Source organism: Rhinopithecus bieti, unplaced genomic scaffold, assembly GCF_001698545.2.
Source record: "Rhinopithecus bieti isolate Rb0 unplaced genomic scaffold, ASM169854v2 scaffold_28016, whole genome shotgun sequence".
NCBI classification, from domain to species: Eukaryota; Metazoa; Chordata; class Mammalia; order Primates; family Cercopithecidae; genus Rhinopithecus; species Rhinopithecus bieti.
The window spans coordinates 4,889,696-4,913,033 of record NW_016813202.1 but is presented as its reverse complement, the minus strand read 5'-3'; the positions used below and the strand labels follow the sequence as shown (position 1 = coordinate 4,913,033).

Below are 23,338 nucleotides of genomic sequence, written 5' to 3'. Positions count from 1 at the left end.
TGAGCCACCGCGCCCGGCCCAAAATTTTTTTAAAAAATTAGCGGCCAGGTGTGGTGGCTCACGCCTGTAATCCCAGCACTTTGGGAGACCGAGGCGGGCGGATCACAAGGTTAAGAGATCGAGACCATCCCGGCCAACGTGGGGAAACCCAGTCTCTCTATTAAAAATACAAAAATTAGGTGGGTTTGGTGCCGCATGCCTGTAATCCCAGCCACTTGGGAGGCTGAGGCAGGAGAATTGCTTGAACCCTGGAGGCGGAGGTTGCAGTGAGCCGAGATCAGCCACTGCACTCCAGCTTGGCGACAGAGTGACACTCTGTCTCAGAAAAAAAAAAAAATTTTTTTTTGTAGAGATGGGATCTCCTTGTGTTGCCCAGGCTGGTCTCAAATTCCTGACCTCACGTGATTCTCCTACTTCAGCCTCCTAAAGTGTTGGAATTCCAGGCGTAAGCCACCAGATCTGGCCAATTTTTTAAATTTATAATCAAATAAAACTAAATTCAGAAACATTTTCACTCAGAGCAGTATCAACATCCAAAATGACCACTATTAGTGATTACGTAATACCAAGTCTTTTTTCATACACAGTTGAGTTCTATGAAGGTGAATATGTGTGTTTTAATATTTCAATAAGTTATCATTAATTCAAACCTATGCTTATCTGGGTACACAATCTAAAAGCCACAGTCCCTGTCATCACGAAGGCCCCCTGTCAAGGAAAATGGGGTTTTCAGCCTCTTTAGAAACTCCTTTCTTCCCAATTTCAACAAAATGCCAGTATGTATAAAGTCTACATATAAATCAGATAAGTGATGTTGTATTAGTAGAACCTAATTTCCAATTAATGATATTTATTTTGAAATACTAATTTGTTTGTTCTCCTCTCTATGCCCATATCATCCCACAGCCAGTTGGAGCAGGTGCCAAGTTTGATGTTCCTCTGACCCAGGAAGGTGTGCAGAGTGGACAGCAAAAGCGGTTCTAAGGCTCTTCCACCCTCTGAAGAGGACACAGGCAGTATTACAGAAAGGAGACTCCTCTAAGAGGCCTGTGAACGCATCAGCAGTGGGAACAAATGGGCCCGCCGGACCTCTGGAATCAGAATCTCCGGGGGTAAGGTTGAGGAATTGTTTTAAACGAGTTCTTCAGGCCATGAGTATGCACATTAAAGTGTGAAAAACATCAGGTTAGAGGAAGAATTCCAGAGGTGGTGGAGTGTGCTCACCTTTGGGGGGAAGAAAGAAGAGAGGGAGTAAGCCCCCGGACACGTGAGACTCCAGGGTTGCACCTGAGGGGATGTTAAAATTTCAGGTGAGGTGGCACTCAGGATCCCAGCCCAGCAAAGCCTTTTCCTGCCCCATGCCACCCACAGCAGGCTGGGAAGCAGTGCATAGTCAGTGGGAGCGGCAATGTGTTCACTGAGGCTGCCAACCAGAAGCCCCTGCCGAAACCCCCAGCCCTGGCCTCTGGACCCCATTGGGGCCTATCACCTTTTGAGTGACCCCTATACTGACTGAGACACAGCTCGTAGGATGGATCTCACAGATGAATTTGTTTCTATTAAAAACAAGGTGGGCATGATGGCTTGTGGTCCCAGCTTGTTGGGAGGCTGGGACGGGAGGATTGCTTGAGCCCAGGAATTTGAGGCTATAGTGCACCATAATTGCACCTGTGAATAGCCACTGCAGTCCAGCCTGGGCAACACAGTGGAAACGACAACAAAATATACCACCACCCAAAAGAACAAGGAACTGGAGAGTGCTCGTACACCTGAGACTGTAGACTGAGAATCTTCCCCACTACGCATGTTACGAGGTCAGTAAATAAGACAACAAACCATTTTGATGAATACAAAACTCTTCAATTGCAAGTTGTGAATGACACATGCCATTCTATATCAGCCTCACCCTCTAAAGCGCTTTTTTACTGGAGGCTGTTTTTGCGTGTTATGAAGGAAACCCTCGTTCACACTCATAGGTAATACTGTGTTCAGCAGGAGGACGTGATGAGCCAAATACAGAATGTGGGAAATTATACAGGACAAATAATCCAATTTCTTCCTTTAAAAACTGAAAAGGAAAAAAACCTATAAATAAAGGAAACTTGAGAGACATTTCAACCAAATGCAATGTGTGAATCTTGATCCAAACAAAATGTAAAATAACATTCAGGAGACAGGGGAAATTTGTGTGCTGACTGGATATTCAATGATACTAAAGAACTGTGGTCACATTTTTTAATGTGATAATAATATTGTGCTTTCATGTTTTTACAGAGTCCCTGTGCTTTAAAGGTACATATTAAAATGTTTACAAATAAAATGATATAATATCTTGGATTTCCTTTGTCAACCTTAACTCATGAGATTCAGAACATATAGTTAATTATAGAAAAATTCTATAATTCAAGGGCAAAGCTTGAAGATGGCCATAGAGAAACACAGAGTCCAAATAAGCAGGGTCAGTGTTCCAAAGTAGAAAAGTTAAGGTTTTACTTGTGTAAGTAGAGACAGAGAAGTTTTAGCAGGATTACAATATTTTCCATATCAGACCAGTGCATATGTTATAGTTATTTGATAACTACAAATATTTGATTGCTACATTCCAAGGAGGATTTATTTATTAATTTACTACTCTGTGAAGAGGGGTAAAAATCTGTGGGGGTCTTATCTCTGGTGCTGCTTGGCTTTTCCAATTACTTGCAGGAAAAAAAGCAGAAGTTGCAGCTGCATGCCATGTGACTCAGGTCACACAGCCACATCCCTTTCAAGACTCAGAATACTTTCAAGTTCCAACAGCTTTAAGTTTGAATTATTTAATTTCACACCTTCAAAGTAATCCATCAGAGGATATAGGAAGTGGTCAGGTATATACTTGAAATCAAATTAGCCGTGAGTTGATCTGAAGCCATCTTCACAGCGTTAACAAGAATTCTGGATAGAAATATAGTTATAGGTAAGCAGTAATCAGGCTGCACTTTGACCCACCTCCTTGTAACCACAAGTCATGTGTCAGTAGACACTGACTGTTTGTAGCCCCATTCTTCCTATTGATAGGACTGCTAACGTTGGCATCAGAAGGCTTTTGTTTAAGAATTGCTTATGATGTTTTGAGATCCCTAATTCCAGTAAAACAGATGATGCCAACCAATCTGAAGACCTCCACAGAGGAACAGAATCATCATAAGAATACGATTTCTTCAGCTCCCTATCCCATGATTTTACACTCTGCACTCTTCAATCATCCAACCAATGATTTCCACGCTTTAGCCCACTCTAAAACTCTTAAGAACCCTAGTCCCAAACTCCTCTGGGAGATGGATTTGAGGTTTCTCTCATCTCCTGGTTCAGCAGCTCTACAATTAAACCTCTCTGCTACAATCTGGTGTATCAGTGTATTGACTCACCATGTGCTTCAGGCAATAGACCTATCATGGTTACAGATCATTGTTGAATCTAAGTTATAAGTGCGTAACGTTTCTTACACCGGTCTCTCTACTTTTGAAAGTATCTGAAAGTTTCTACAATAAAATGATTAAAAGAAAAGATAATGACACCTCTCGCACCCTTTCTCTCCCTCCCCACACCAAAGAGTGAGGTGGAAGGCTTGTTAGTTTTTCTTCTGGGGCAGTACGGAAGGGGAATTAACCAGACTGAAGGCCCCTGGCAGCCAGGGTAGGGAAAGAAGGTCCTGAAGATTTGAGGTAGTGGTGGCAACTTTGGATCAAGGAAAACCAACTGAGGCCTGGAGCTAGTAATAAAAAAATAAAGACCAAGGAACGGTGCTGAGCTCAACAGCTGCAAGGTCTGTTCCTATTAGCTTGCTGGACTTTGCTCAACAAGCCTGTAACCAGTCCTGAGTACTGAACTCTGAACAGTAAAAAAAAAAAAAAAAAAAAAAAAAAAAAAAAAACTATTCTGCCTATTTCAGAAATTATCAATTACTTATCAATTACACATCCAACACTGTGCTAGTTGAGGTAGGCTCATGAAAAGACCAAGGACACAATCCTAGCCCTTGCGAAGTTCACAACATTAAAAGGCGGCCCAAAACTTGGAAAGCAGTATTGCTGCTACATCATGAATGTACAAACATACACAAGCAACATGGAAAACTGGAGGAGAACCCAAGTTTGCCCATAGTTACCCAAGGTGGGTTTCACCAAAAAAAATAGCTTTTGAGTTAACACTTGAAGACTAACTTAGTGTTTGCTGGGACAAGAGCCAGGAGCAGGTCATTGGAGAAAGAAGTAAATGAATTTGCAAGACCTAACATGAAACTGCAAGGACACGTTTATTGGGAACTACAGTATTTGTTTTGCTGCAGCATAAAGGGTGGTGGTGGAGGCGTTCCTAAAACCGGTTCTCAGCCTGCATAGACCACGATAATTTAAGCCCCCTTTGGGCCTTTTAAAATTCAGTTTCCTAATGGGAAAGGAGAGGAGATCCAACTTCATGGAAAACTTACAGTCTGTGGGTCAGACTGCATTTTGGAGCACAGAGACAGTCCAAGAAAGACAGCAACAAAGCGGAAATGGAGAGGGTTTAAGGCCCAACAAAAAACACGTGGTGCAGGCCGGGGGCACTGGCTCACTCCTGTAATCCCAGCACCTCGGGAGGCTGTGGTCAGGAGTTCAAGATCAGCCTGGCCAACATTGCAAAACCCCATTTCTACTAAAAATACAAAAATTAGGTGGGTGGTGCGATCCTGTAATCTCAGCTACTCCGGAGCCTGAGGCAGGAGAATCATTTGAACCTGCGAGGCAGAGGTTGCAGTGAGCCAAGATCGCGCCACTGCACTCCAGCCTGGGCAACAGAGGGAGACTCTGTCAAAACAAAACAAAACAAAACAAAAAAACACGTGATGCGGGCGGCAACAACCTACTTCCTACAGTTATAGACCCTTAACATGGGAAGATGAGTCTATCTGAAATCAATGTTCTGAACTTCCTTTCTGACAGCAGTAGGCTTTGTACTCACAGTAGTTTTATATGGATTCTGTATCACTGGGTATTGATGTCCAAACAACAAATCCTTTTCCCTTTTTTATTGGCATACAACATAGGTGTTCATTTAGGTAGTCTGATGCCCAAATGAGCACTTACGTTGTATGTCATCAGTAGCAGGCATCAGACTACCTAAATGACACGTTGTATGGCTATGCCTGATTATTTCAAAATTACAGATTATACATAAAATACTATAACAAAATGGCTGTTGTAAATCTACTTAAGCTGTAAGGAATCAACTAGCATCATAATATTGGTAGCAAAAGGCAGTTGGATAGTGTGTGTGTAACTTGGTTTTTTTTTTTTTGTTTTTTTGTTTTTTAAATTGCCTCCCTAGTCGCCCAGGCTGGAGAGGAGTGGTGATCTCGGCTCAATGCAGCCTCCACCTGCGGGGCTCAGGTGATCTTCCCACCTCGGCCTCCCGAGTGGGAACTACAGGCGGACGCCAACAGGCTTGGCTAATTAACTTTGAAACGATTTAGACAAGGCCTCTGCCATGTGCCTTGCACAATAAACTCTCCACAAACATCTGTTAAGCGATTTTACTGAACCGCGGTCCACGCCTGCTTTCAGGGAAGCTTCCCGTTTCTCTGGAGTTACTTCCCCTCACTTCAGGGGAGCTAGACGTCCTGTTGCGCAAACTCGGCCCCTAGCCAAGGGGTCAGCCGTGGCGCAAACTTTGGTATAGGCTGCGCGCCCAGCCTCCGCCCACAGGCGCCCGAGAGCCCTGAACGGCTCGCGGTCCGCGGCTCAGCGGAGCTTACGCCTACGCACTGCGCGGCTGATCGGGCGGGGGGCGGGGCCAGGGCCGGTCACGCCCCTCGTCCGCTCTGCCAAGTGCGCGTGCGCAGCGGCCCCGGCCCTGACCGCGCCTCAGTCTTCCCGGGCGGCGGTGGGCGTCAGCTTTTCTGCGCTCGGCGGACGCGCAGCGCTCGCGCGTGACCCCTGCCTGCCTTCAGTCAGCTCAGCTGTGCTGCTATGGCGTGGCGGCGGCCCGAGGCCGGTGTTGGGGCCCGCGGCGCGCTGGCTCTGGCGTTGCTCGCCTTGGCCGTGTGCGCGCCGGGGGCCCGGGGCCGGGCTCTCGAGTGGTTCTCGGCGGTGGTGAGCATCGAGTACGTGGACCCGCAGACCAACCTGACGGTGTGGAGCGTCTCGGAGAGCGGCCGCTTCGGCGACAGCTCGCCCAAGGAGGGCGCTCAGGGCCTGGTGGGCGTCCCGTGGGCGCCCGGCGGAGACCCCGAGGGCTGCGCGCCCGACACGCGCTTCTTCGTGCCCGAGCCCGGCGGCCGAGGGGCCGCGCCCTGGGTCGCCCTGGTGGCTCGCGGGGGCTGCACCTTCAAGGACAAGGTGCTGGTGGCGGCGCGGAGGAACGCCTCGGCCGTGGTCCTCTACAACGAGGAGCGCTACGGGAACCTCACCATGCCCATGTCCCACGCGGGTGAGCAGGCCGGGGCGCGAGGGTACGGGAGGGGGACTTCTGCGCGGCAGCCGAGGCTGGGGTCTTCAGGGTTGGCCCTGAACCGCAGGCCGCGAAGCGGGCCTGGCACGATTCTCGGGCCTCTGGCTGTTGGAACTCTCAGGGAAGCCCTCATTTGCTCGGTGCGGCTCCCCGAGCGCTGTTGGGAGGGAGGTAAGTCTGCAGACGAGATATAATCTTCGCCTTTGATCCATGGGGCGAAGGGAGTACTAAAGACGTTAAAATCCACAGAAGGAGCCTTGTGGTTCTAACAGGTGGGGAAATCTCATATTCCTAATCATAGTCCCCTTTCCATTCACCGCTTCCGAAAGTCGGAGGGGTGAGTAGGAATCCAGGCTCTTAACCCAGTGCGCCCCAGGATCGGTTGTTCATCAACATAAGGTGATGGCTCTTTGGCACTCTGGTTTCTTCACTTTCTTGAATCATGTCTGAATATTCTAAACTCTGAGTCAGAAAACCTGCATCTGACTGAGTCAGTAAACCTTGACCTGTGCTTTCTGACTTGCTAAATTTAGAGTTATAACACTGGCTCTACTGCCGGACAGATTCAGTGAGTCTTGAGTTACGATCGAAATTTTGAAATTACTGTATTCATTCCAGACCAGACCTTGGGACCTGTAATCCCAGCACTTTGGGAGGCCGAGGTGGGAGGATCGCTTGAGGCCCAGGAGTGCGAGACCAGCCTGACCAACATAGTGAGACACCATCCTACAAAAATTTTTAAAAATCGCGTGGGCAGGGTGGCACCCGCCTCTAGTCCCAGGCACTCAAGAGGCTGAGATGGAAGAATCACTTGAGCCCAGGAGGTCGAGACTGTAGTGAGAGCTGTGATTGTGCCACTGCACTCCAGCCTGGGCGGGAGAGCAAGACCTCAAGAAAAAAAAATAATAATAAGACCTTGCTATTTGCCAGGCAACCCTTCCTACACATACTATTCCCTAGGGCAGCAGGTTGTATCTTCAGGCAGTAGTCATAGTTTAAGTCTTATTTTGCAAAATATCCTTAAAACTAAGTTCCGGGTAAAATAACGACCAGTACACAGAGAGTGAACATATTCTGTTATGTAAGATAACCACTTTATGCATCACACAACTAGTTGACTCAGTCTCAGCTTAATGTGGTTAATTTTTTTTTTAAGTTTCCACTGCTACTAAATCAGACATTATTTTTCCTATACTTACGTTTTTTCTCTGTTTTGGCGTCCTGAGTGCAAGTTCAGGACCTAACAGTAAAGTGAGGACAGAAAAATAACCTTGGATTTGCCTATTTTGTGAAATGATGGGAAAAGTAGCCAGCTGAGAGACTGTTGAGAGGAAGTAAGGACTGTTAAGACAACTCTTTCAAGAAAATTGAAGACTGAGGGAGATGCAGAGGAATGGGCAGAAATTGTGGGAGTACGGGATGGTGGGACAAAGTTGGTAGGGTGTGTTTGAAATTGGGTGGGAGTGATCTGCTGGAGTCTTCCAGAGGGCAGGAAGGCTGGGTCCAGAACCCTGGAGGCTTGGCCACAGGCAGTCCAAGGACAGTTCCTCAGTTGCAGCAGAAAGGAGGGCATGGGAATGAGAGCAGATGTCCATGTGGTGGCACTGGGCTAGGCACCACGTTCGGTGCGGTTATTCCAGTGGTTACAAATCTATTTAATTGTCATGGTACCCAGGCTGCGTTTCCACAAGAGTGTCATGAAAGGTCCTGTCAGATTTGACATAGCACTCCACGTACATCCTATCAACTTTAGTAGTTCTGTCAAAGAAAAGAGGTTAGTGTGCCGTGATTCTCTGTTGCTGGGTCCTCATACACCCATCTTAACGTAGACTTTTTTTCAAATGGCAGGTTCATCAGCCTACAGTTTTCCAAATCTACTTACTGCATTTTTTGATAATAGCTTTAAGAACCCCCTTTTCCGGCTAATAGCACTTGTTGTAACCATGGCTCAGCAACCTTGCCTGCTTATGTTATTGACATGTAATTTATCCAGGCCCAGAAAAACACGTCTGATGTTCATGTGAAATCCACTTCTTGGGAGCTTCTCTTCCCATTATTGGTGTCCATTCTAGCCTTTTTTAGTGAGAGAATAATTCTGTTTGAGAGAAAAGACCAACGAAACAATTTAAAGATGTGTGAAGTGTCCAGTCTGCAGACACAGCTCAGTGTTCTGCATAGAGTGACTTACTCTTCCCAACAGCCTTTAAGGTAGATATTTGACCACGGAGTACATACAGATGAGGAAACTGACGCTCAAGGAGTTTAAATGACTAGCCCGGGACAACATAGTAATCTAGGGCCAGATAATTCTTTGTTCTCTCTCCCTCTCCCTCTCCTCTTCCTCTTCCTCCCTGTCCCTACCCCCTCACCACATGTGTGTCTCTGTGTGTGTTGGGGCGGGGGTTGTCCTGTGCATTGTAGGATATATTAGCTGCATCCCTGGCCTCCACCCACTAAATTCCAGTCCTGACAATCAAAGATGTCTCCAGATATTGCCAAACGTTTAGAGAGTCGGGGAGGGGCCAACAAAATTATCCAACGTTTTGAAGCACTGATTAAAGGGAAATTAGTTTGGTAGCAGTGTGACGGATGAATTAAACAGAGCAACAACTGGAAACAGAATCCACTTAGACTGTGGGGCTAGTCTAAGTAGAAATATAAGGGCCAGTACTGTAGTGGTGACTGCAGAAATGAAACGACCCTTACAGAATGTGGCCACATTGGGCATGATGGTACCCAGTGTGACTTTTTGAGAATGGAATTAAGTCACAAGGTGACTGTGTACAGCCAGCCTTGAAGATGGCTCAGACTTAGGTTTCTGTGTTTAGCCAGAGTGTGACTAGAGCCAGGAAAAACCACTGATTCAGTGGTTCTCACTGTTCTGTGTAACATTGATTTTCTATGAAATAGGTGGAGGTGGCCTGCCTATAAAATTGAATACTAGGCTGGGCGCGTTGGCTAATGCCTGTAATCCCAACACTCTGGGAGGCTGAGGCAGGTGGATCATGAGGTCAAGAGATCGAGACCAGCCTGGCCAACATGGTGAAACCCCGCCTCCACTAAAAATACAAAAATGAGCTGGGCATGGTGGTGCGGGCCTGTAGTCCCAGCTACTCGGGAGGCTGAGGCAGGAGAATCACTTGAACCCGGGAGTCAGGGGATGCAGTAAGCCAAGATTGCGCCACTGCACTCCAGCCTGGGTGACAGAGTGAGACCCTGTTTAAAAAAAAAAAAAAAAAAAATAATAATAATAATAATAATACTGGTAGTCTCTTCCCAAGCCTCAGGAGAATTTCTCCAGTTTTTCTGAAATCTTGCTTGTCTCTACTAGAATCCAGTACAAGATTATTTTGGGATTTAAATCAGTATTTTATTGTGGCTCTAAAAAAAAGTGATTTTAATTTTTTGTCAGAACAACTATAAGGACTGTTACTAATTTCCAAAGTCAATTCTGTTTACTTTAGCAGACATATATTCAGCAGCCACTTTGGGTTAAGTATTATGCCTGCTCAGGGATAGAAATGCATAGGACACAGGCCTGCCCTTAAGAGGTGTATGGTCCAGGGGGAGTGATACACAGAACTTTCCAGACTATGTGGTTTGAACCTCATAATTGCAGTATGCACAGGTGCTTAGCAGGTGTAAAGGAAAGGGTGTTTTTTTGTTTGTTTGTTTGTTTGTTTGTTTTTTTTGAGGCAAAGTCTTGCTCTGTCACCCAGGCTAGAGTGCAGTGGCATGATCTTGGCTCATTGCAACCTCTGCATCCTAGGCTCAAGTGATCCTCTTACCTCAGCCCCCCAAGTAGCTGGGACTACAAGCACACGCCACCGCGTCTGGCTAATTTTTGTACTTTTTGTAAAGATGGGGTTTTGCCATGTTGGTCAGGCTGTTCTCCCTCAGCTCAAGCGATCTGCCTGTCTCGGCCTCCCACAGTGCTGGGAGTGTAAGCCACCACACCTGGCTAAGGAAAGGGATTTAATGCAGGTGTTGCAAAGGTATCAAAGTAAACTTGACCAAGGTAGGTGGAAATTAGTAAACATCAAAGCACTACAACAAAAGCTTTTACAGGATATTGGCCTTAAGTTAACGTACATGTGTTTGTTAACGAATAGGCTGATCCTTTAGCTGAAATCTTGGCATGGTCTTTTAAGAATGGCACTTTCATTTTTTGACAGTTATTTACTGAGTGCCAAGTACTGGCAAGGCTTGGAGCTATATTTGGGAATCTGCCAGAGTTGGAGTGGGTGGCAGGGGAGGTTACAAAGATGTGTAAGAAATCCCTCCTATTGATTAGAGGTATAGAAAGAAAATTTTTTAAAAAATCCCTGACCTTCAGAGAGCTCACATGTTGATAGGGGTGTGCATTTTGTATTTGCAGAGCAAGTTAAATAGTCTTTTATGAATGGATAATAAGTTCTTGATGATCTGTAATGCTACACTCTCACAAATTATCTAAAAATTTAGATTTGAATTTAAAATGTAGTTTGAGGCTGGGCACAGTAGCTCACACCTGTAATCCCAGCAGTTTGGTAGGCTGAGGCAGGTGGATCACCTGAGGTCAGGAGTTCGAGACCAGCCTGGCCAACATGGGAAAAACTCCGTCTCTACTAAAAATACGAAAAAAGATTAGCCAGGCATTGAGGCAAGCGCCTGTAGTTCCAGCTACCTGGGAGGCTGAGGCATGAGAATAGTTTGAACTGGGAGGCAGAGGTTGCAGTGAGCCAAGATTGTGCCACTGCATTACAGCCTGGGCGACAGAGCAAGACTCTCTCTCAGAAATAAAATAAAATGTATTTTGGTGCTATAGGAAGACAGAAATGGCACCTCATAGCCTCACAGAGGATGAGATTAGCTAGGACACTTCCCAGAAAGGTTGAGGGTTTTTTGGTTGGTTGGTTTTGGTGTTTTTTTTTTTTTTTAGAGACAGTGTCTCAGTCTGTTGCCCAGGCTGGAGTGCAGTGGCACAGTCATAGCTCACTGTAGCTTTGCCCTTTAGGGATCAAGCAGTCCTCCCACCTTAGCCTTCTGCGTAGCTGGGACTACAGGTGCATGCTGCCACACCTGGCTAATTTTTTAAATGTTTTGTAGAGATGGGGTGTCCCTGTGTTGCCCAGCTGCTTCCAAATTCCTGGACTCAAGCTGTCCTGCCTCGGCCTCCCAGAGTGCTGGGATTATAGGTGTGAGCCACCACACCTGGCCAAGGTTGAGTTTTGAAGGACAAGTTAAAGTCGATGGGGAAGGTGTGTTGTGTGCGGTAGAGGTGAGTGGGCTATAGGACATTCTGGGTGGCAGAAACAGCCTTTTGCAATATTGCAAAAGGCTGAATGAAGATCTGAGAAAAAGCAGTGCATTTGGGAAAATTGCAAAAGAGTTCTTAACATTGTTGAGTATTATATTCAAAATACAAAATGTTTTGAGCAAGACACATTGTCCAAAACATAATTTAAAATTCTGTGCCAAAAAGAGAATTGCACTTATGTTGGGGTACTCCTAACTCACCTAACCAACCATAAAAACGTTTGTTTTGCATAATGTTTCAGATTTCCGTGATATTTACCTTCATATTGATGAATTCACCAAATTCACCTGCTAGGGAATCTCTTTATTGGGAATTCGCCTTATTGGGTCATTTTAACTTTAGCAATAAAAGATGGGCCAGTTTTCAGTTTTATTCATTCATGTAGAAGCCTTTTATAGGCCATCACTGCTTGATGCTAGGGCTACAAAAACTAATAAATAAGAACAGGTAGTACTTGTCTAGTGAGGGAGACCTATAAATAAATTACAGTAGGTGTGCAAAAAGAGGTATCTAAGAGGCGGATGGTGCTGAAAAGTCTTAAGTTGAGCTTATGCTGAACCTTAAAGATTTGACCAGAAATTATCCAGAGAGGAGGGGAAAAAAAGCAGAGAGAGTGTTGCAGTTAAGTTATTGGGGAAAAGAAAACCTGAAAGTTTGTAGTATTCTCTTTGTGGAACTTTGAAATGATTTCTAGCCGCCTAAATTAGTTTTCTAGAACAGAAATCTAATCCACTACTTTAAATATTTCAATAGCTCTCTTCTCCTTCAAGAGAATGTTGAAATCTACTTTAAATAGCTGTCTTGGGAGGAGAAATAGTACACTAGACTCATGTCATCCAGAAGAATTTTAAAGCTGTTGACCAAGTCAGAACTTTTTTCCTTTTTATTATTTTGACAAGGTGATAAGAGAAACACAGAAATTTGAAAAGAAACAGAAGTCAGCACAAGTTTATTTTTTGGTACAGAAGAATGTTAAATTGTGTTACGGGTGATTTGGTTTGTTAAAAATACTGTCTTTGAAGTGGGACATCGTGATGCATACCAGTAATCCCAGCACTTTGGGAGGCTTAGGCAGGCAGATTGCTTGAGACCAGCCTGGGCAACATGGTGAAACCCTATCTTTACAAAAAATACAAAAATAAAAATTAGCAGGCCAGGCACGGTGGCTCACACCTGTAATCCCAGCACTTTGGGAGCCCGAGGCGGGCAGATGATGAGGTCAGGAGATAAGACCATCCTGGCTAACACGGTGAAACCCCGTCTCTACTAAAAATACAAAAAAATTAGCTGGGCATGGTGGCAGGCGCCTGTAGTCCCAGCTGCTAGGGAGACTGAGGCAGGAGAATGGTGTGAACCCAGGAGGCAGAGCATGCAGTGAGCTGAGATCGCACCACAGAGCAAGATTCCGTCTCAATAAATAAATAAACAAACAAATATTAACTGGGTGTGGTGGCACAGTCCCAGCTACTAGAGAGGCTGAGATGGGAGGATCGCCTGAGCCTGGGAGGTCAAGGCTGCAGCGAGCTATAATCGTGCAGCTGTACTCCAGCCTGGGCAACAGAGTGAGACCCTGTCTCAAAAAACAAAAAAACAAAAAACACTATATTCGGTATTTATTGTTGTTCAGCAAGTAGATGTATGATTATGTACTATGTGCAAAGATATTTTGCTAAGTGTAAAACAAAAAACATAAATTGCCTTCAAGAAATTTTCCTGTCTAATGCCAAGGTGTATAGGTTCTTTTGGGGAAGAGGGATTGTGCAAGGTGACATTTTTTAGTCAAGCAATATTGGTAACAATGTTGAGGCCTGGAGAAGGAAAATATAACCTCAAAGGGCTTTTTCTCTGTCATCCCAAGTCTTTGAGTTTCTGTGAAAAAATCCAGCCATTTAGTTTGGAAATAAGCTGTGACTTGGTCTCATGTGCCAATTAAGGAGGGGTCGTACACAATAACTTGAGCAGCTTAGCTCTTTAGTATTGACCAGAGAGGCGGCGATGTATCAGAGGCAAGAGTAGGGCCTACAAGGTGCCCATGCCTGGCACCCCTTGGGGTTATGCACATGCTGACCCTTGAACTAGCGTGTTTTTTCCCCAACTGCCCTGTCTCCAGTTCGTCCCCAGAAATGTTCTGGAAAAGCAAATCTCAGGGTATAAAGAGTCTTCGTTCTGGGTTTTGTTAATTTAAAATAATTTCCAGAAGCAGTCTTGCTGCTATGATTATAATATAGCAAACTGTTTAGTCCTCATGCTAGGCAGGTTTTTTTGGTTTGCTTTAATAGAGACAGGATTTTTGCCATGTTGCCCTGGCTGGTCTCAAACTCTCTAGGGTCAAGAGATCCATGGCCGGACGTGGTTGCTCACGCCTCTGTTCCCGGCACTTTGGGAGGCCAAGGCTGAGATCGTGCCACTGCACTCCAGCCTGGGCGACAGAGCAAGAGCGAGACTCTGTCTCAAAAATAAATAAATAAATAAAAATAATAATAATTTCTTTTAACTCAGCAAACTAAGACGGATTTCCTAGGTGAGAAATTTCAGATTGATATTGCAAGTGTTTTCTGTGCAGGGTGTCCTGATACTTGTTGCAGCAGTATCCCTTCCCCCACCCCCAGCCTTGAGATTGTAGGTGTTGAAGAACCTTTTTAATCTCAGTTAATCTTCTGTCTCCCACTCATCCGTTCATTTATTCAACAAGATACCTTTACATGTATCTTAGTCACCAGCCAAACTGGGCTGGTCACCATCCCAAATATATTGTTGTGGTCTACCGTCTAGAAACCTTCTTCCTTTGCTTTGTAAACTTTTCTCTCCTTTGAGATGTGATTCAGTGTGCCTGGGGAGATTTCCCTCCACCCCAAACAGAAGTCCCCTTACTTCTGTACCTCTTTGTTACTCTGCTTTCTTATTGCAAAAGTGGTAGTCTGAAATAGAGTCATTCTCATCCCCATTTTGTAGCTGCAGAAGCATTCTCAGTGAGCATGGATTTATCCAGCCCCCCAGGCAATGGATAACAGTGATATTTGCACCCAGGTCTGTCTGGCTATGGAGCCTGTGATCCTATGAAGGGGTGCAGGGAAGGGACACTACCTCGGAACTGGGTCTTCAGATTTTAGAACTGGCTTTTTCAGGTGGTGTGTGACATTGAGCAACTCCCTAGGATTTCTAAACACTCAGCCGTAGAACGATAGTGTGGCCTTTTCCTGCTTCAAGTGAGTTATAAATGTAAACGTGTTCTTCCCTGTTACCACACAAAGAATGTGGTATCAGTACCAGAAATTGATTCAACTATCATCATAGCATAGTTTAGTTTTCTGCATAAAAGCTTTTAACTGATATGGAAACATGAGAGTTCGTTGTACTGTTCTTTCTACTTTGTACGTGCTTGGAATTTTCCACAAAAGCGGGTTTACAAAAAAGACTTCTAGCTTGCAAAGTGCCATATAATTATATCAGATATAACCATCATAATTCTTTCTATACACGTCCTTCTTAACTGCTAGATGTTTATTTTCATGATGGCAGAAAATGCCTTCCTCCTTGTTGTGTCGCCTTGTGATGACATGGTTGGTTGTGTGGGTGCTTTGGAAACTACAGTTCTTGCCAAGGGACCCTTTTAGACAGGCAGGTCATCAGATCATAGGATCAGCTTCCACATAGGGGCTACCTTAGAAGGGTGTCCTTCTGGTGTTTCAGTAACTAAATCCCAAAGCTTGAGATCCACAGTGGATTTGCTACAGATGAAATTTCTCTCCACAATAAAATAGTGTTAAAATGTGGTTTTACTGTGATGTCAGGAAACGTTCTTTATATACCCTTTCAAGTTATTTTTTGTTTTGTTTCGAAACAGAGTCTCGCCCTGTCGCCCAGGCTGGAGTGCAGTGGCGCAATTTTGGCTCACTGCATCCTCCGACTCCTAGGTTCAAGCAATTCTTCTGCCTCAGCCTCCTGAGTAGCTGGGATTACAGGCATGAGCCACCACGCCCAGCTAATTTTTTGCTGTGTAATATTAGTAGAGACAGGGTTTCACCATGTTCGCCAGGCTGGTCTCAAACGCCTAACCTCAAGTGATCCACCTGCCTCGGCCTCCCAAAGTGCTGGGATTATGGACATGAACCAACACGCCTTAAACTTATTTTTTGAATAGCTAATATGTGCACGTGATACAGAATTCTTACTATGCAAATAAGACCCCCCACCCCGTCCTGCATCCCGTAGAGCCTCTCCCCAGAAACAGTCATGGTCTCCAGTCTCTGGGGTAGCCTTCCAGAGGGTAGTATGTGTTTATAGGGGCATGTAGGTCTTTGGGTTTTTGTTGTTGTTTTGTATTTTTAAGGACAGCATGCTCTCCACACAGTTTACATGTTGTGTGTTGTGGAGAGCATGCTGTGTACTCTGTGTACATGTTGTGTACTCTGTCTTGAGTACTGTCATTACTTACAGAGCTGCTACTTCAGTCTTCATACACATACTGTAATATATATAGCTTTTTTCTTTTCGATGGACATGTATATTGTGATAGTGAAAACTTAGGAAAAAACATTGACAATAAATCTTTTTTATTTATTTAATTTTATTATTATTTTTGAGACAGTGTCTTGCTCTGTTGCCCAGTCTGGAGTGCAGTGGTGCAATTTCGGCTCACTGCAGTCTCTGCCTCCTAGGCTCAGGTGATCCTCCTGTCTCAGCCTCCCAAGTAGCTAGGACTACAGACATGCACCACCACACCCAGCTAATTTTTGTATTTATTTATTTATTTATTTATTTTTTGAGACGCAGTCTTGCTCTGTCGCCCAGGCTGGAGTGCAGTGGCCGGATCTCAGCTCACTGCAAGCCCCGCCTCCCGGGTTCATGCCATTCTCCCGCCTCAGCCTCCAAGTAGCTGGGACTACAGGCGCCCGCCACCACGCCTGGCTAATTTTTTGTATTTTTAGCAGAGACGGGGTTTCACCGTGTTAGCCAAGATGGTCTCAACCTCCTGACCTCGTGATCCGCCCGCCTCGGCCTCCCAAAGTGCTGGGATTACAGGCTTGAGCCACCGCTCCCGGCAATTTTTGTATTTCTTTTAAGTAGAGACAAGGTTTTGCCATGATGGCCAGGCTGGTCTCAAACTCCTGATCCGTCCGCCTTGGCCCCACAAAGTGCTGGGATTACAGGCATGAGTCACCGTGCCCAGCCAACAGTAAATCTTTATAGATACCTCATTGGTTACATCTATGCAGTTACGTTTCTCGACACAGAATTGCTGGGCCAAAGAGACATGGACATTTAGAATTTTTCAAATGCCATTGCCTTTCGTAGAAAGAGTATAGTAATTTATTCACCACCCCACCAGCAGTGTGCGAGAGTGCTGATTCATGCCTATTTTTGCCAATATAGTATATCAGACTTTTTGGTCTTTGCCAATCTTACAGGAAATGTTTTCATTTGTTACCAAGGAAGACTTTTAATGTGTTTAAAATCGCTTTTGCAGGGAGAGAGTGACTGCCAGTGGACACAGGGTTTCTTTTTAGGGTAATGAAAATGTTACGGAATTAGATAGTGATGATGGTTGTACAGCTTTACAAATCTACTAAAAACCACTGACTTGTACACTTAAAAAAAGGTGAATTTTGTGGTATGTGGATTATATCTCAATAAAGCTGCTATTTAAAATATCCAGTTGGCCAAGCATAGAGTGGCTCATGCCAGGAGCCCAACACTATGAGAGGTCGAGGTGGGAGAATTGTTTGAGGCCAGGAGTTCAAGGCTAGCCTGAGCAACATAATGAGACCCCATTTCTACAAAAAATGAAAACAATTAGCCAGGTGTAGTGGTGTGTGCCTGTGGTCCCAGCTACTCAGGAGGCTGAGGCAGGAGTATCACTTGAGCCCAGGAGTTTGAGATTTCATTGAGCTAGGATCCCACCACTGTACTCTCCATCCTGGGTGACAGAGTGAGACTCCATCTCTTTAAAATAAAACAAAACAAAAAACCCTTTTTATTTTCTTTTCTGCAAATCAACTTCGTTTTCTTTGTTTTTCTATTACTCTTACAGGAAATTAGTTTTTTGTCTTTGTTGTAACACGTTACATCTATATTTTCCAAGTTGATCGTTTGCTCTTTTTGTTTTTTGTTTGTTTGAGACAGAGTCTTGCTCTTGTCGCCCAGGCTGGAGTGCAGTGGCGCAATCTCGGCTCACCGCAACCGCTGCCTCCAGGGTTCAAGTGATTCTTCTGTCTCAGCCTCCTGAGTAGCTGGGATTACAGGCGCCCACCACCACGCCTGGCTAATTTTTGTAACTTCAGTAGAGACGGGGTTTTGCCATTTTGGCCTGGCTGGTCTCGAACTCCTGACCTCAGATGATCCACCCACCTCAGCCTCCCAAAGTGCTGGGATTACAGGCGTGAGGCACCGTGCCTGGCAAAGTGCTGGGATTACAGGCATGAGTCACCGTGCCCAGCCAACAATAAATCTTTATAGATACTTCGTTGGTTACATCTATGCAGTTACGTTCCTGGACACAGAATTGCTGGGCCAAAGAGACACAGACATTGCTCTTTTGCTCTTTTGACCTTGGTTTTGCTCTTACTCATGGAGAAAATTTTCATTTTTCTGTAGTTAAAAAAAAGTTTTTTTTAAGAACCTCTAAGGTAGTTTTTATACTTGGAGAAGCTTTTCTTCAATATATATTTTTTAATTCCCATCTTTCTTCTGGCCATTGTACGTTTCCTCTTTATTTATATATACATTTAAGTCTTTGATTTAGTTGGGATTTATTTTGGCGTAAGTTGTGAGAAATGGATGCAGCTTCTCCCCACTCGCCCCACCGGTGATACCCAGTTGCCTCAAATAATTTTTTAAATAATTCATTTTGCCTCATGCATTTGGAATTCTGCTTCTGTGCACTAAATTCTTTAATGTATTTGGGTCTATTTCTGGACTTTTATTCTGTCTCATTCTGTGGGCGTCTCCATATGCTACAGCCACAATGTTTTAATTACTTAAAGACCGGTCCAGGTTTCACTGTTTAAAACGTTCCAATCGTCTTGTTTTTCTTCTAAGTGAACTTAGAAGCAGCATTTTTAGTTCTTTTTTAATGTTACTGATATTTTATGATTCTTGCATTCATTTGTAGCTAAATTCACGTAAAATTTTTAATTTTAGCCCTTCTTTTCTATGTCTCTTGATTTTTGTCTCATGTCTGTTTATGCCTTCAGAGCAATGCTAAATAATAGTAATCATAGTAGAAATTTTCATATTGTCTCCCTGATTTTAATGAATATGCTTTAGGTATTATGTATTAGTACTCATAAGTGGAATTGATCTGTATAGTTTTTTGTTTGTTTTTCATTGAGATACAGTCTCACTCTGTCGCCCAAGCTGGAGTACGGTAGAATGATCTCAGCTCACTGCAGCCTCGACCACCTGCTCCCAACTCGTTTTTTCTTTAAATTATTTGTAGAAAGATGGTCTCACTTACACAGGCTGGTCTCCAACTCCTGGCCTCAAGTGATCCTCCGATCTCACGTCTCAAAGTGCTGGGATTACAGGTGTGAACTACCATGCCTGGCTTGTATGGTTCTTTTGTTGGTTGTTTATTACCATGTTTGGTTTTATTATCTTAGAAGTAATTTTTTTTTTTTTTTTTTTTGAGACAGAGCCTTGCTCTGTTGCCCAGGCTGGAGTGCAGTGATGCTTTCTCGGCTCACTGCAAGCTCCGTCTCCCGGGTTTACACCATTCTCCTGCCTCAGCCTCCTGAGTAGCTGGGACCACAGGCGCCTGCCACCACGCCTGGCTAATTTTTTGTATTTTTAGTAGAAACTTGGTTTCACCATGTTAGCCAGGATGGTCTCGATCTCCTGACCTCGTGATCGGCCCGCCTCAGCCTCCTGAAGTGCTGGGATTACAGGCTTGAGTCACCGCGCCTGGCCGTCTTACAAATAATTTTTAAACTTTCTAATTTTTTAATCTGCTGTGGAACAACTTAAATATCGTTGGTATTACTTGTTCCTTAAAGGTTTGGTGGTAGGCTTCACCTGTGAAACTGAACAGTACTCTAGCTTTTGGGGGAATCGTTTTTATTTATTTATTTATTTTTGAGATGGGGTCTCGCACAGTCACCGGGGCTGGAGTGCAGTGGCGGGATCTCAGCTCACTGCAACCTCCGCTTCCCCGGTTCACCCCGATTCTCCTGCCTCAGCCTCCTGAGCTGGGATTACAGGTGCCCACCACCACACCCGGCTAATTTTTGTAAGTTTGGTAGAGATGGTGTTTCACTATGTTGGCCAGACCGGTCTTGAACTCCTGACCTAGTGATCTCCTGACCTAGTGATCCACCCACCTAGGCCTCCCAAAGTGTTGGTATTACAGGCGTGAGCCACCATGCCTGGCCGGGGGAGTAGTTCTTAGTGATTGATTTTATTACTTCTAATGTCATCAGTTTCTTTTGGAACCAGGTTTGGTAACTTATGTTTTCCATGGAATTTTTTCTAATGTATTTATATATGCAGATGAACATAGTACCCTTATATTTAATTTAATGTTCTCTGTATCATATTTTGTGTTCTTCACGTTGATTTCTTTGTTCTTTCCTACAGGAACAGGAAATATAGTGGTCGTTATGATTAGCTATCCAAAAGGAAGAGAAATTTTGGAGCTGGTGCAGAAAGGAATTCCAGTAACGATGACCATAGGGGTTGGCACTCGGCACGTACAGGAGTTCATCAGTGGTCAGTCTGTGGTGTTTGTGGCCATCGCCTTCATCACCATGATGATTATCTCGTTAGCCTGGCTAATATTTTACTATATACAGCGTTTCCTATATACTGGCTCTCAGATTGGAAGTCAGGTAATGATGGATAACTCTGAATTTTGATTTTTAAAAGATAGTTCATAAATATGCTCTATATGTATTCCTGGAAGTTACATTTGACCATATTCTTTTATTTTGCTTATATTATTTAAGTATTCACATGACTTTTGGAAATCACTTTTAATTGGACTATGTTAAATGTTTTGTTTTGTGGGAAATTAGATACCTTTAAGTCTGGGTTACCTTTTACACATTTATTTCCTGCAGGAACCCTCTTAGTCCCTTGCCAGACACAAAGGAGTGATGAAAAGGCCTGAGTTAAGGGTGGACCTGTCCTTAGGTAGCCCTCATTCTCTGATGAGACCTAAAGGTGAGGAGCAGAGAGGAAATGGGGGCCTCTCTGTCTCCATCATGGAGCTGTAGTAAAGCCATTTATCTGTTTCAGTGACAGCGAAGAGAAGGGCCGTCAGAAAGCCAGTGGCTTCCCAAGGCAGGCCTTTTGAACGTCCCACTTATTTCTGTCATTGTGGAAAGTTGACTTTTCTGTCTTGAGTACTAGGAAGAGGCCTTTTCCTTTTAGGTACTTGAGTAGATGAGCATAGGGTAACCCATCCTTAGCTTCTTACTTTCTTGACAATATTTAAAAATAAGATGTGGTTTCTTCTTCAGAAAAGAAATTGAAAATCAGTACTCTTGGTCACATACCTCTTAATGTTACATATGGCTGTTCTGCATATTAAGACTTGAATGGCTTTTGTTGTTTGGGGCTTTTTTTTAAGTTGGTGCAAAAGTAATTGTGGTTTTGCCATTAAAAGTTATTTTCAGTATAGTCATTTGACTTTGCCTTTCAAGTGAAATGTTTTCTGTATGCTTATGTGTATTGTATTTGTGACTTTTAAGAAAAATAGTGATTTAATTTAAATTTTTCCATAACTATATTAATATTTTCCCACCCAAGAGCCATAGAAAAGAAACTAAGAAAGTTATTGGCCAGCTTCTACTTCATACTGTAAAGCATGGAGAAAAGGTAATATTTTCTTGTTTTTTTTTTTTTTTTTTTTGTGGTTTAGAGTAGAGAATATGCTGTACGTGTTCATTTTAAAGAAGGATTAGCAGAAATATTTTGCCATTGAGAAGAGCCTTCCAGACCTGCATTAATATGGTAGCCACTAGTCACATATAGCAATTTGCATTTAAATGAATTTAATTTAAAATTGAGCCCCTCACTGGTGACAGTTGAAGCACTTTGGGAGCCATAGTGGCTGGTTGCTGCCCTCCTGGACAGCTCTGACATTCCCAGCAGTGAAGAAAGTGGTGCTGGTTAGAACCAGATCACTATAAAGACGTGGAGGAGCATACAGTCTTCACCAACGCTTGATACCTTCAGTTCATTTCTGTTAAATCTGAGACTATGTGTCCACTCCTTTAGTTACAGGGAGACATGTTGGCATTTGTGGGGATGGAGAGAAAAGAGATTTTTAAAACTACTTTTGGAAAAGGAAACATTTTGACATGGCCAATCTGACACTTAAAAGTTCAAAATCATACCAGAATTTTAAAGCATTTTTGAAATAGGACAAATCCTGAATCTAATCTAGAAGCTCAGATTCTTGGAGAATAGATGCCTTAAAAGGAAAATTGTTGCTAATGCGTAGTATTTATTCTTTTCATAGTTCTTCTGGTGTGCTTTAAAATGTTGATAATTGTGTTGACTTGCAGCTATGATTTGGTGTAGCTGTTTTGATTTTCATGTTATCTCACTAAGTTATCAAAAATCTGTTCCACCCTCCAGTCTCTACTGCCCTTCAGAAAGAAAGAGTACCTGCACTTATGGTGTATATCTCTTTCTTTTACCTTAAAGGATTAAAGCAAAAATAACACACTAGCTTACAGACCTTTCATTTTTTTTTTTTTTTTAATTTGGAATTGATACTAATGAGGCTTCGAGAATTGTATTGGTGGCTACCATTCCTTTGCTGATGGCTTTCGTACTGCAGTTCAATGTTAACAGTTTGTGCAGGGTATTGTTTTCTTTCCATATAAATGTGTTGAACAGAAAAAGTTAAAAAAAAAAAAAAAAACAGATCACATCTCATGGCTTAAGATTAGTGTCTGATTTGCAGATCACTCAGAAGGTCCTTAGGGATAGAGTTTCCAGTTAATGCCTGTGACAAACTCTGCACATATTCAGCATAGTCAGTTACTTGACAAGCATGTGGTTTACATTCCTCTTGGAACATGCCTTCTTAGCCTCCTTAGCAGGAAATCGCAGTTCTTTTTTTTTTCTTCTTTAATAAGACAGTCTCACTCCATCACCCAGGCTGGTGTGCAGTGGCGCAGTCTCAGCTCACTGCAAGCTCCACCTCCTAGGTTCACGCCATTCTCCTGCCTGAGCCTCCCAAGTAGCTGGGACTACGGGCGCCCGCCACCACACCCATCTAATTTTTTGTATTTTTAGTAGAGATGGGATTTCACCATCTTAGCCAGGATGGTCTCGATCTCCTGACCTCGTGATCCGCCCGCCTCGGCCTCCCAAAGTGCTGGGATTACAGGCTTGAGCCACCGTGCCTGGCCGGAAATCGAAGTTCTTAAGTGTAAGAAGACGTAGATGTATTTGTTTAATTTACTGAATCGAATCTTTGAGAACACAAGTGAATTGATATTATCCTCTTTCCATACAGAACAATTTTGAAAATATGCTTCCAGGGACTGTTTCTTGAAAGTTGTCAAAATAATGGTTGAAAAAAAGAGGAGCCTTGCAAAAAAGCTTTATGGTGTAAACAGA

General features: G+C 43.8%; 1 protein-coding gene across 1 annotated transcript in view; it reads left to right on the top strand.

Annotated features, from left to right (window-relative positions):
• The first annotated feature begins 5,834 nt into the window (after positions 1-5,834).
• RNF149 (ring finger protein 149) overlaps positions 5,835-23,338 on the top strand; it is a 34,020-nt gene continuing 16,516 nt past the window's right edge. The window contains exons 1-3 of the mRNA XM_017847789.1: positions 5,835-6,444; positions 20,339-20,589; positions 21,512-21,580. Coding sequence (XP_017703278.1) covers positions 5,985-6,444; positions 20,339-20,589; positions 21,512-21,580 — 780 coding nt within the window. The 5' untranslated portion in view covers positions 5,835-5,984. The remainder of the gene's footprint in view (positions 6,445-20,338; positions 20,590-21,511; positions 21,581-23,338) is intronic.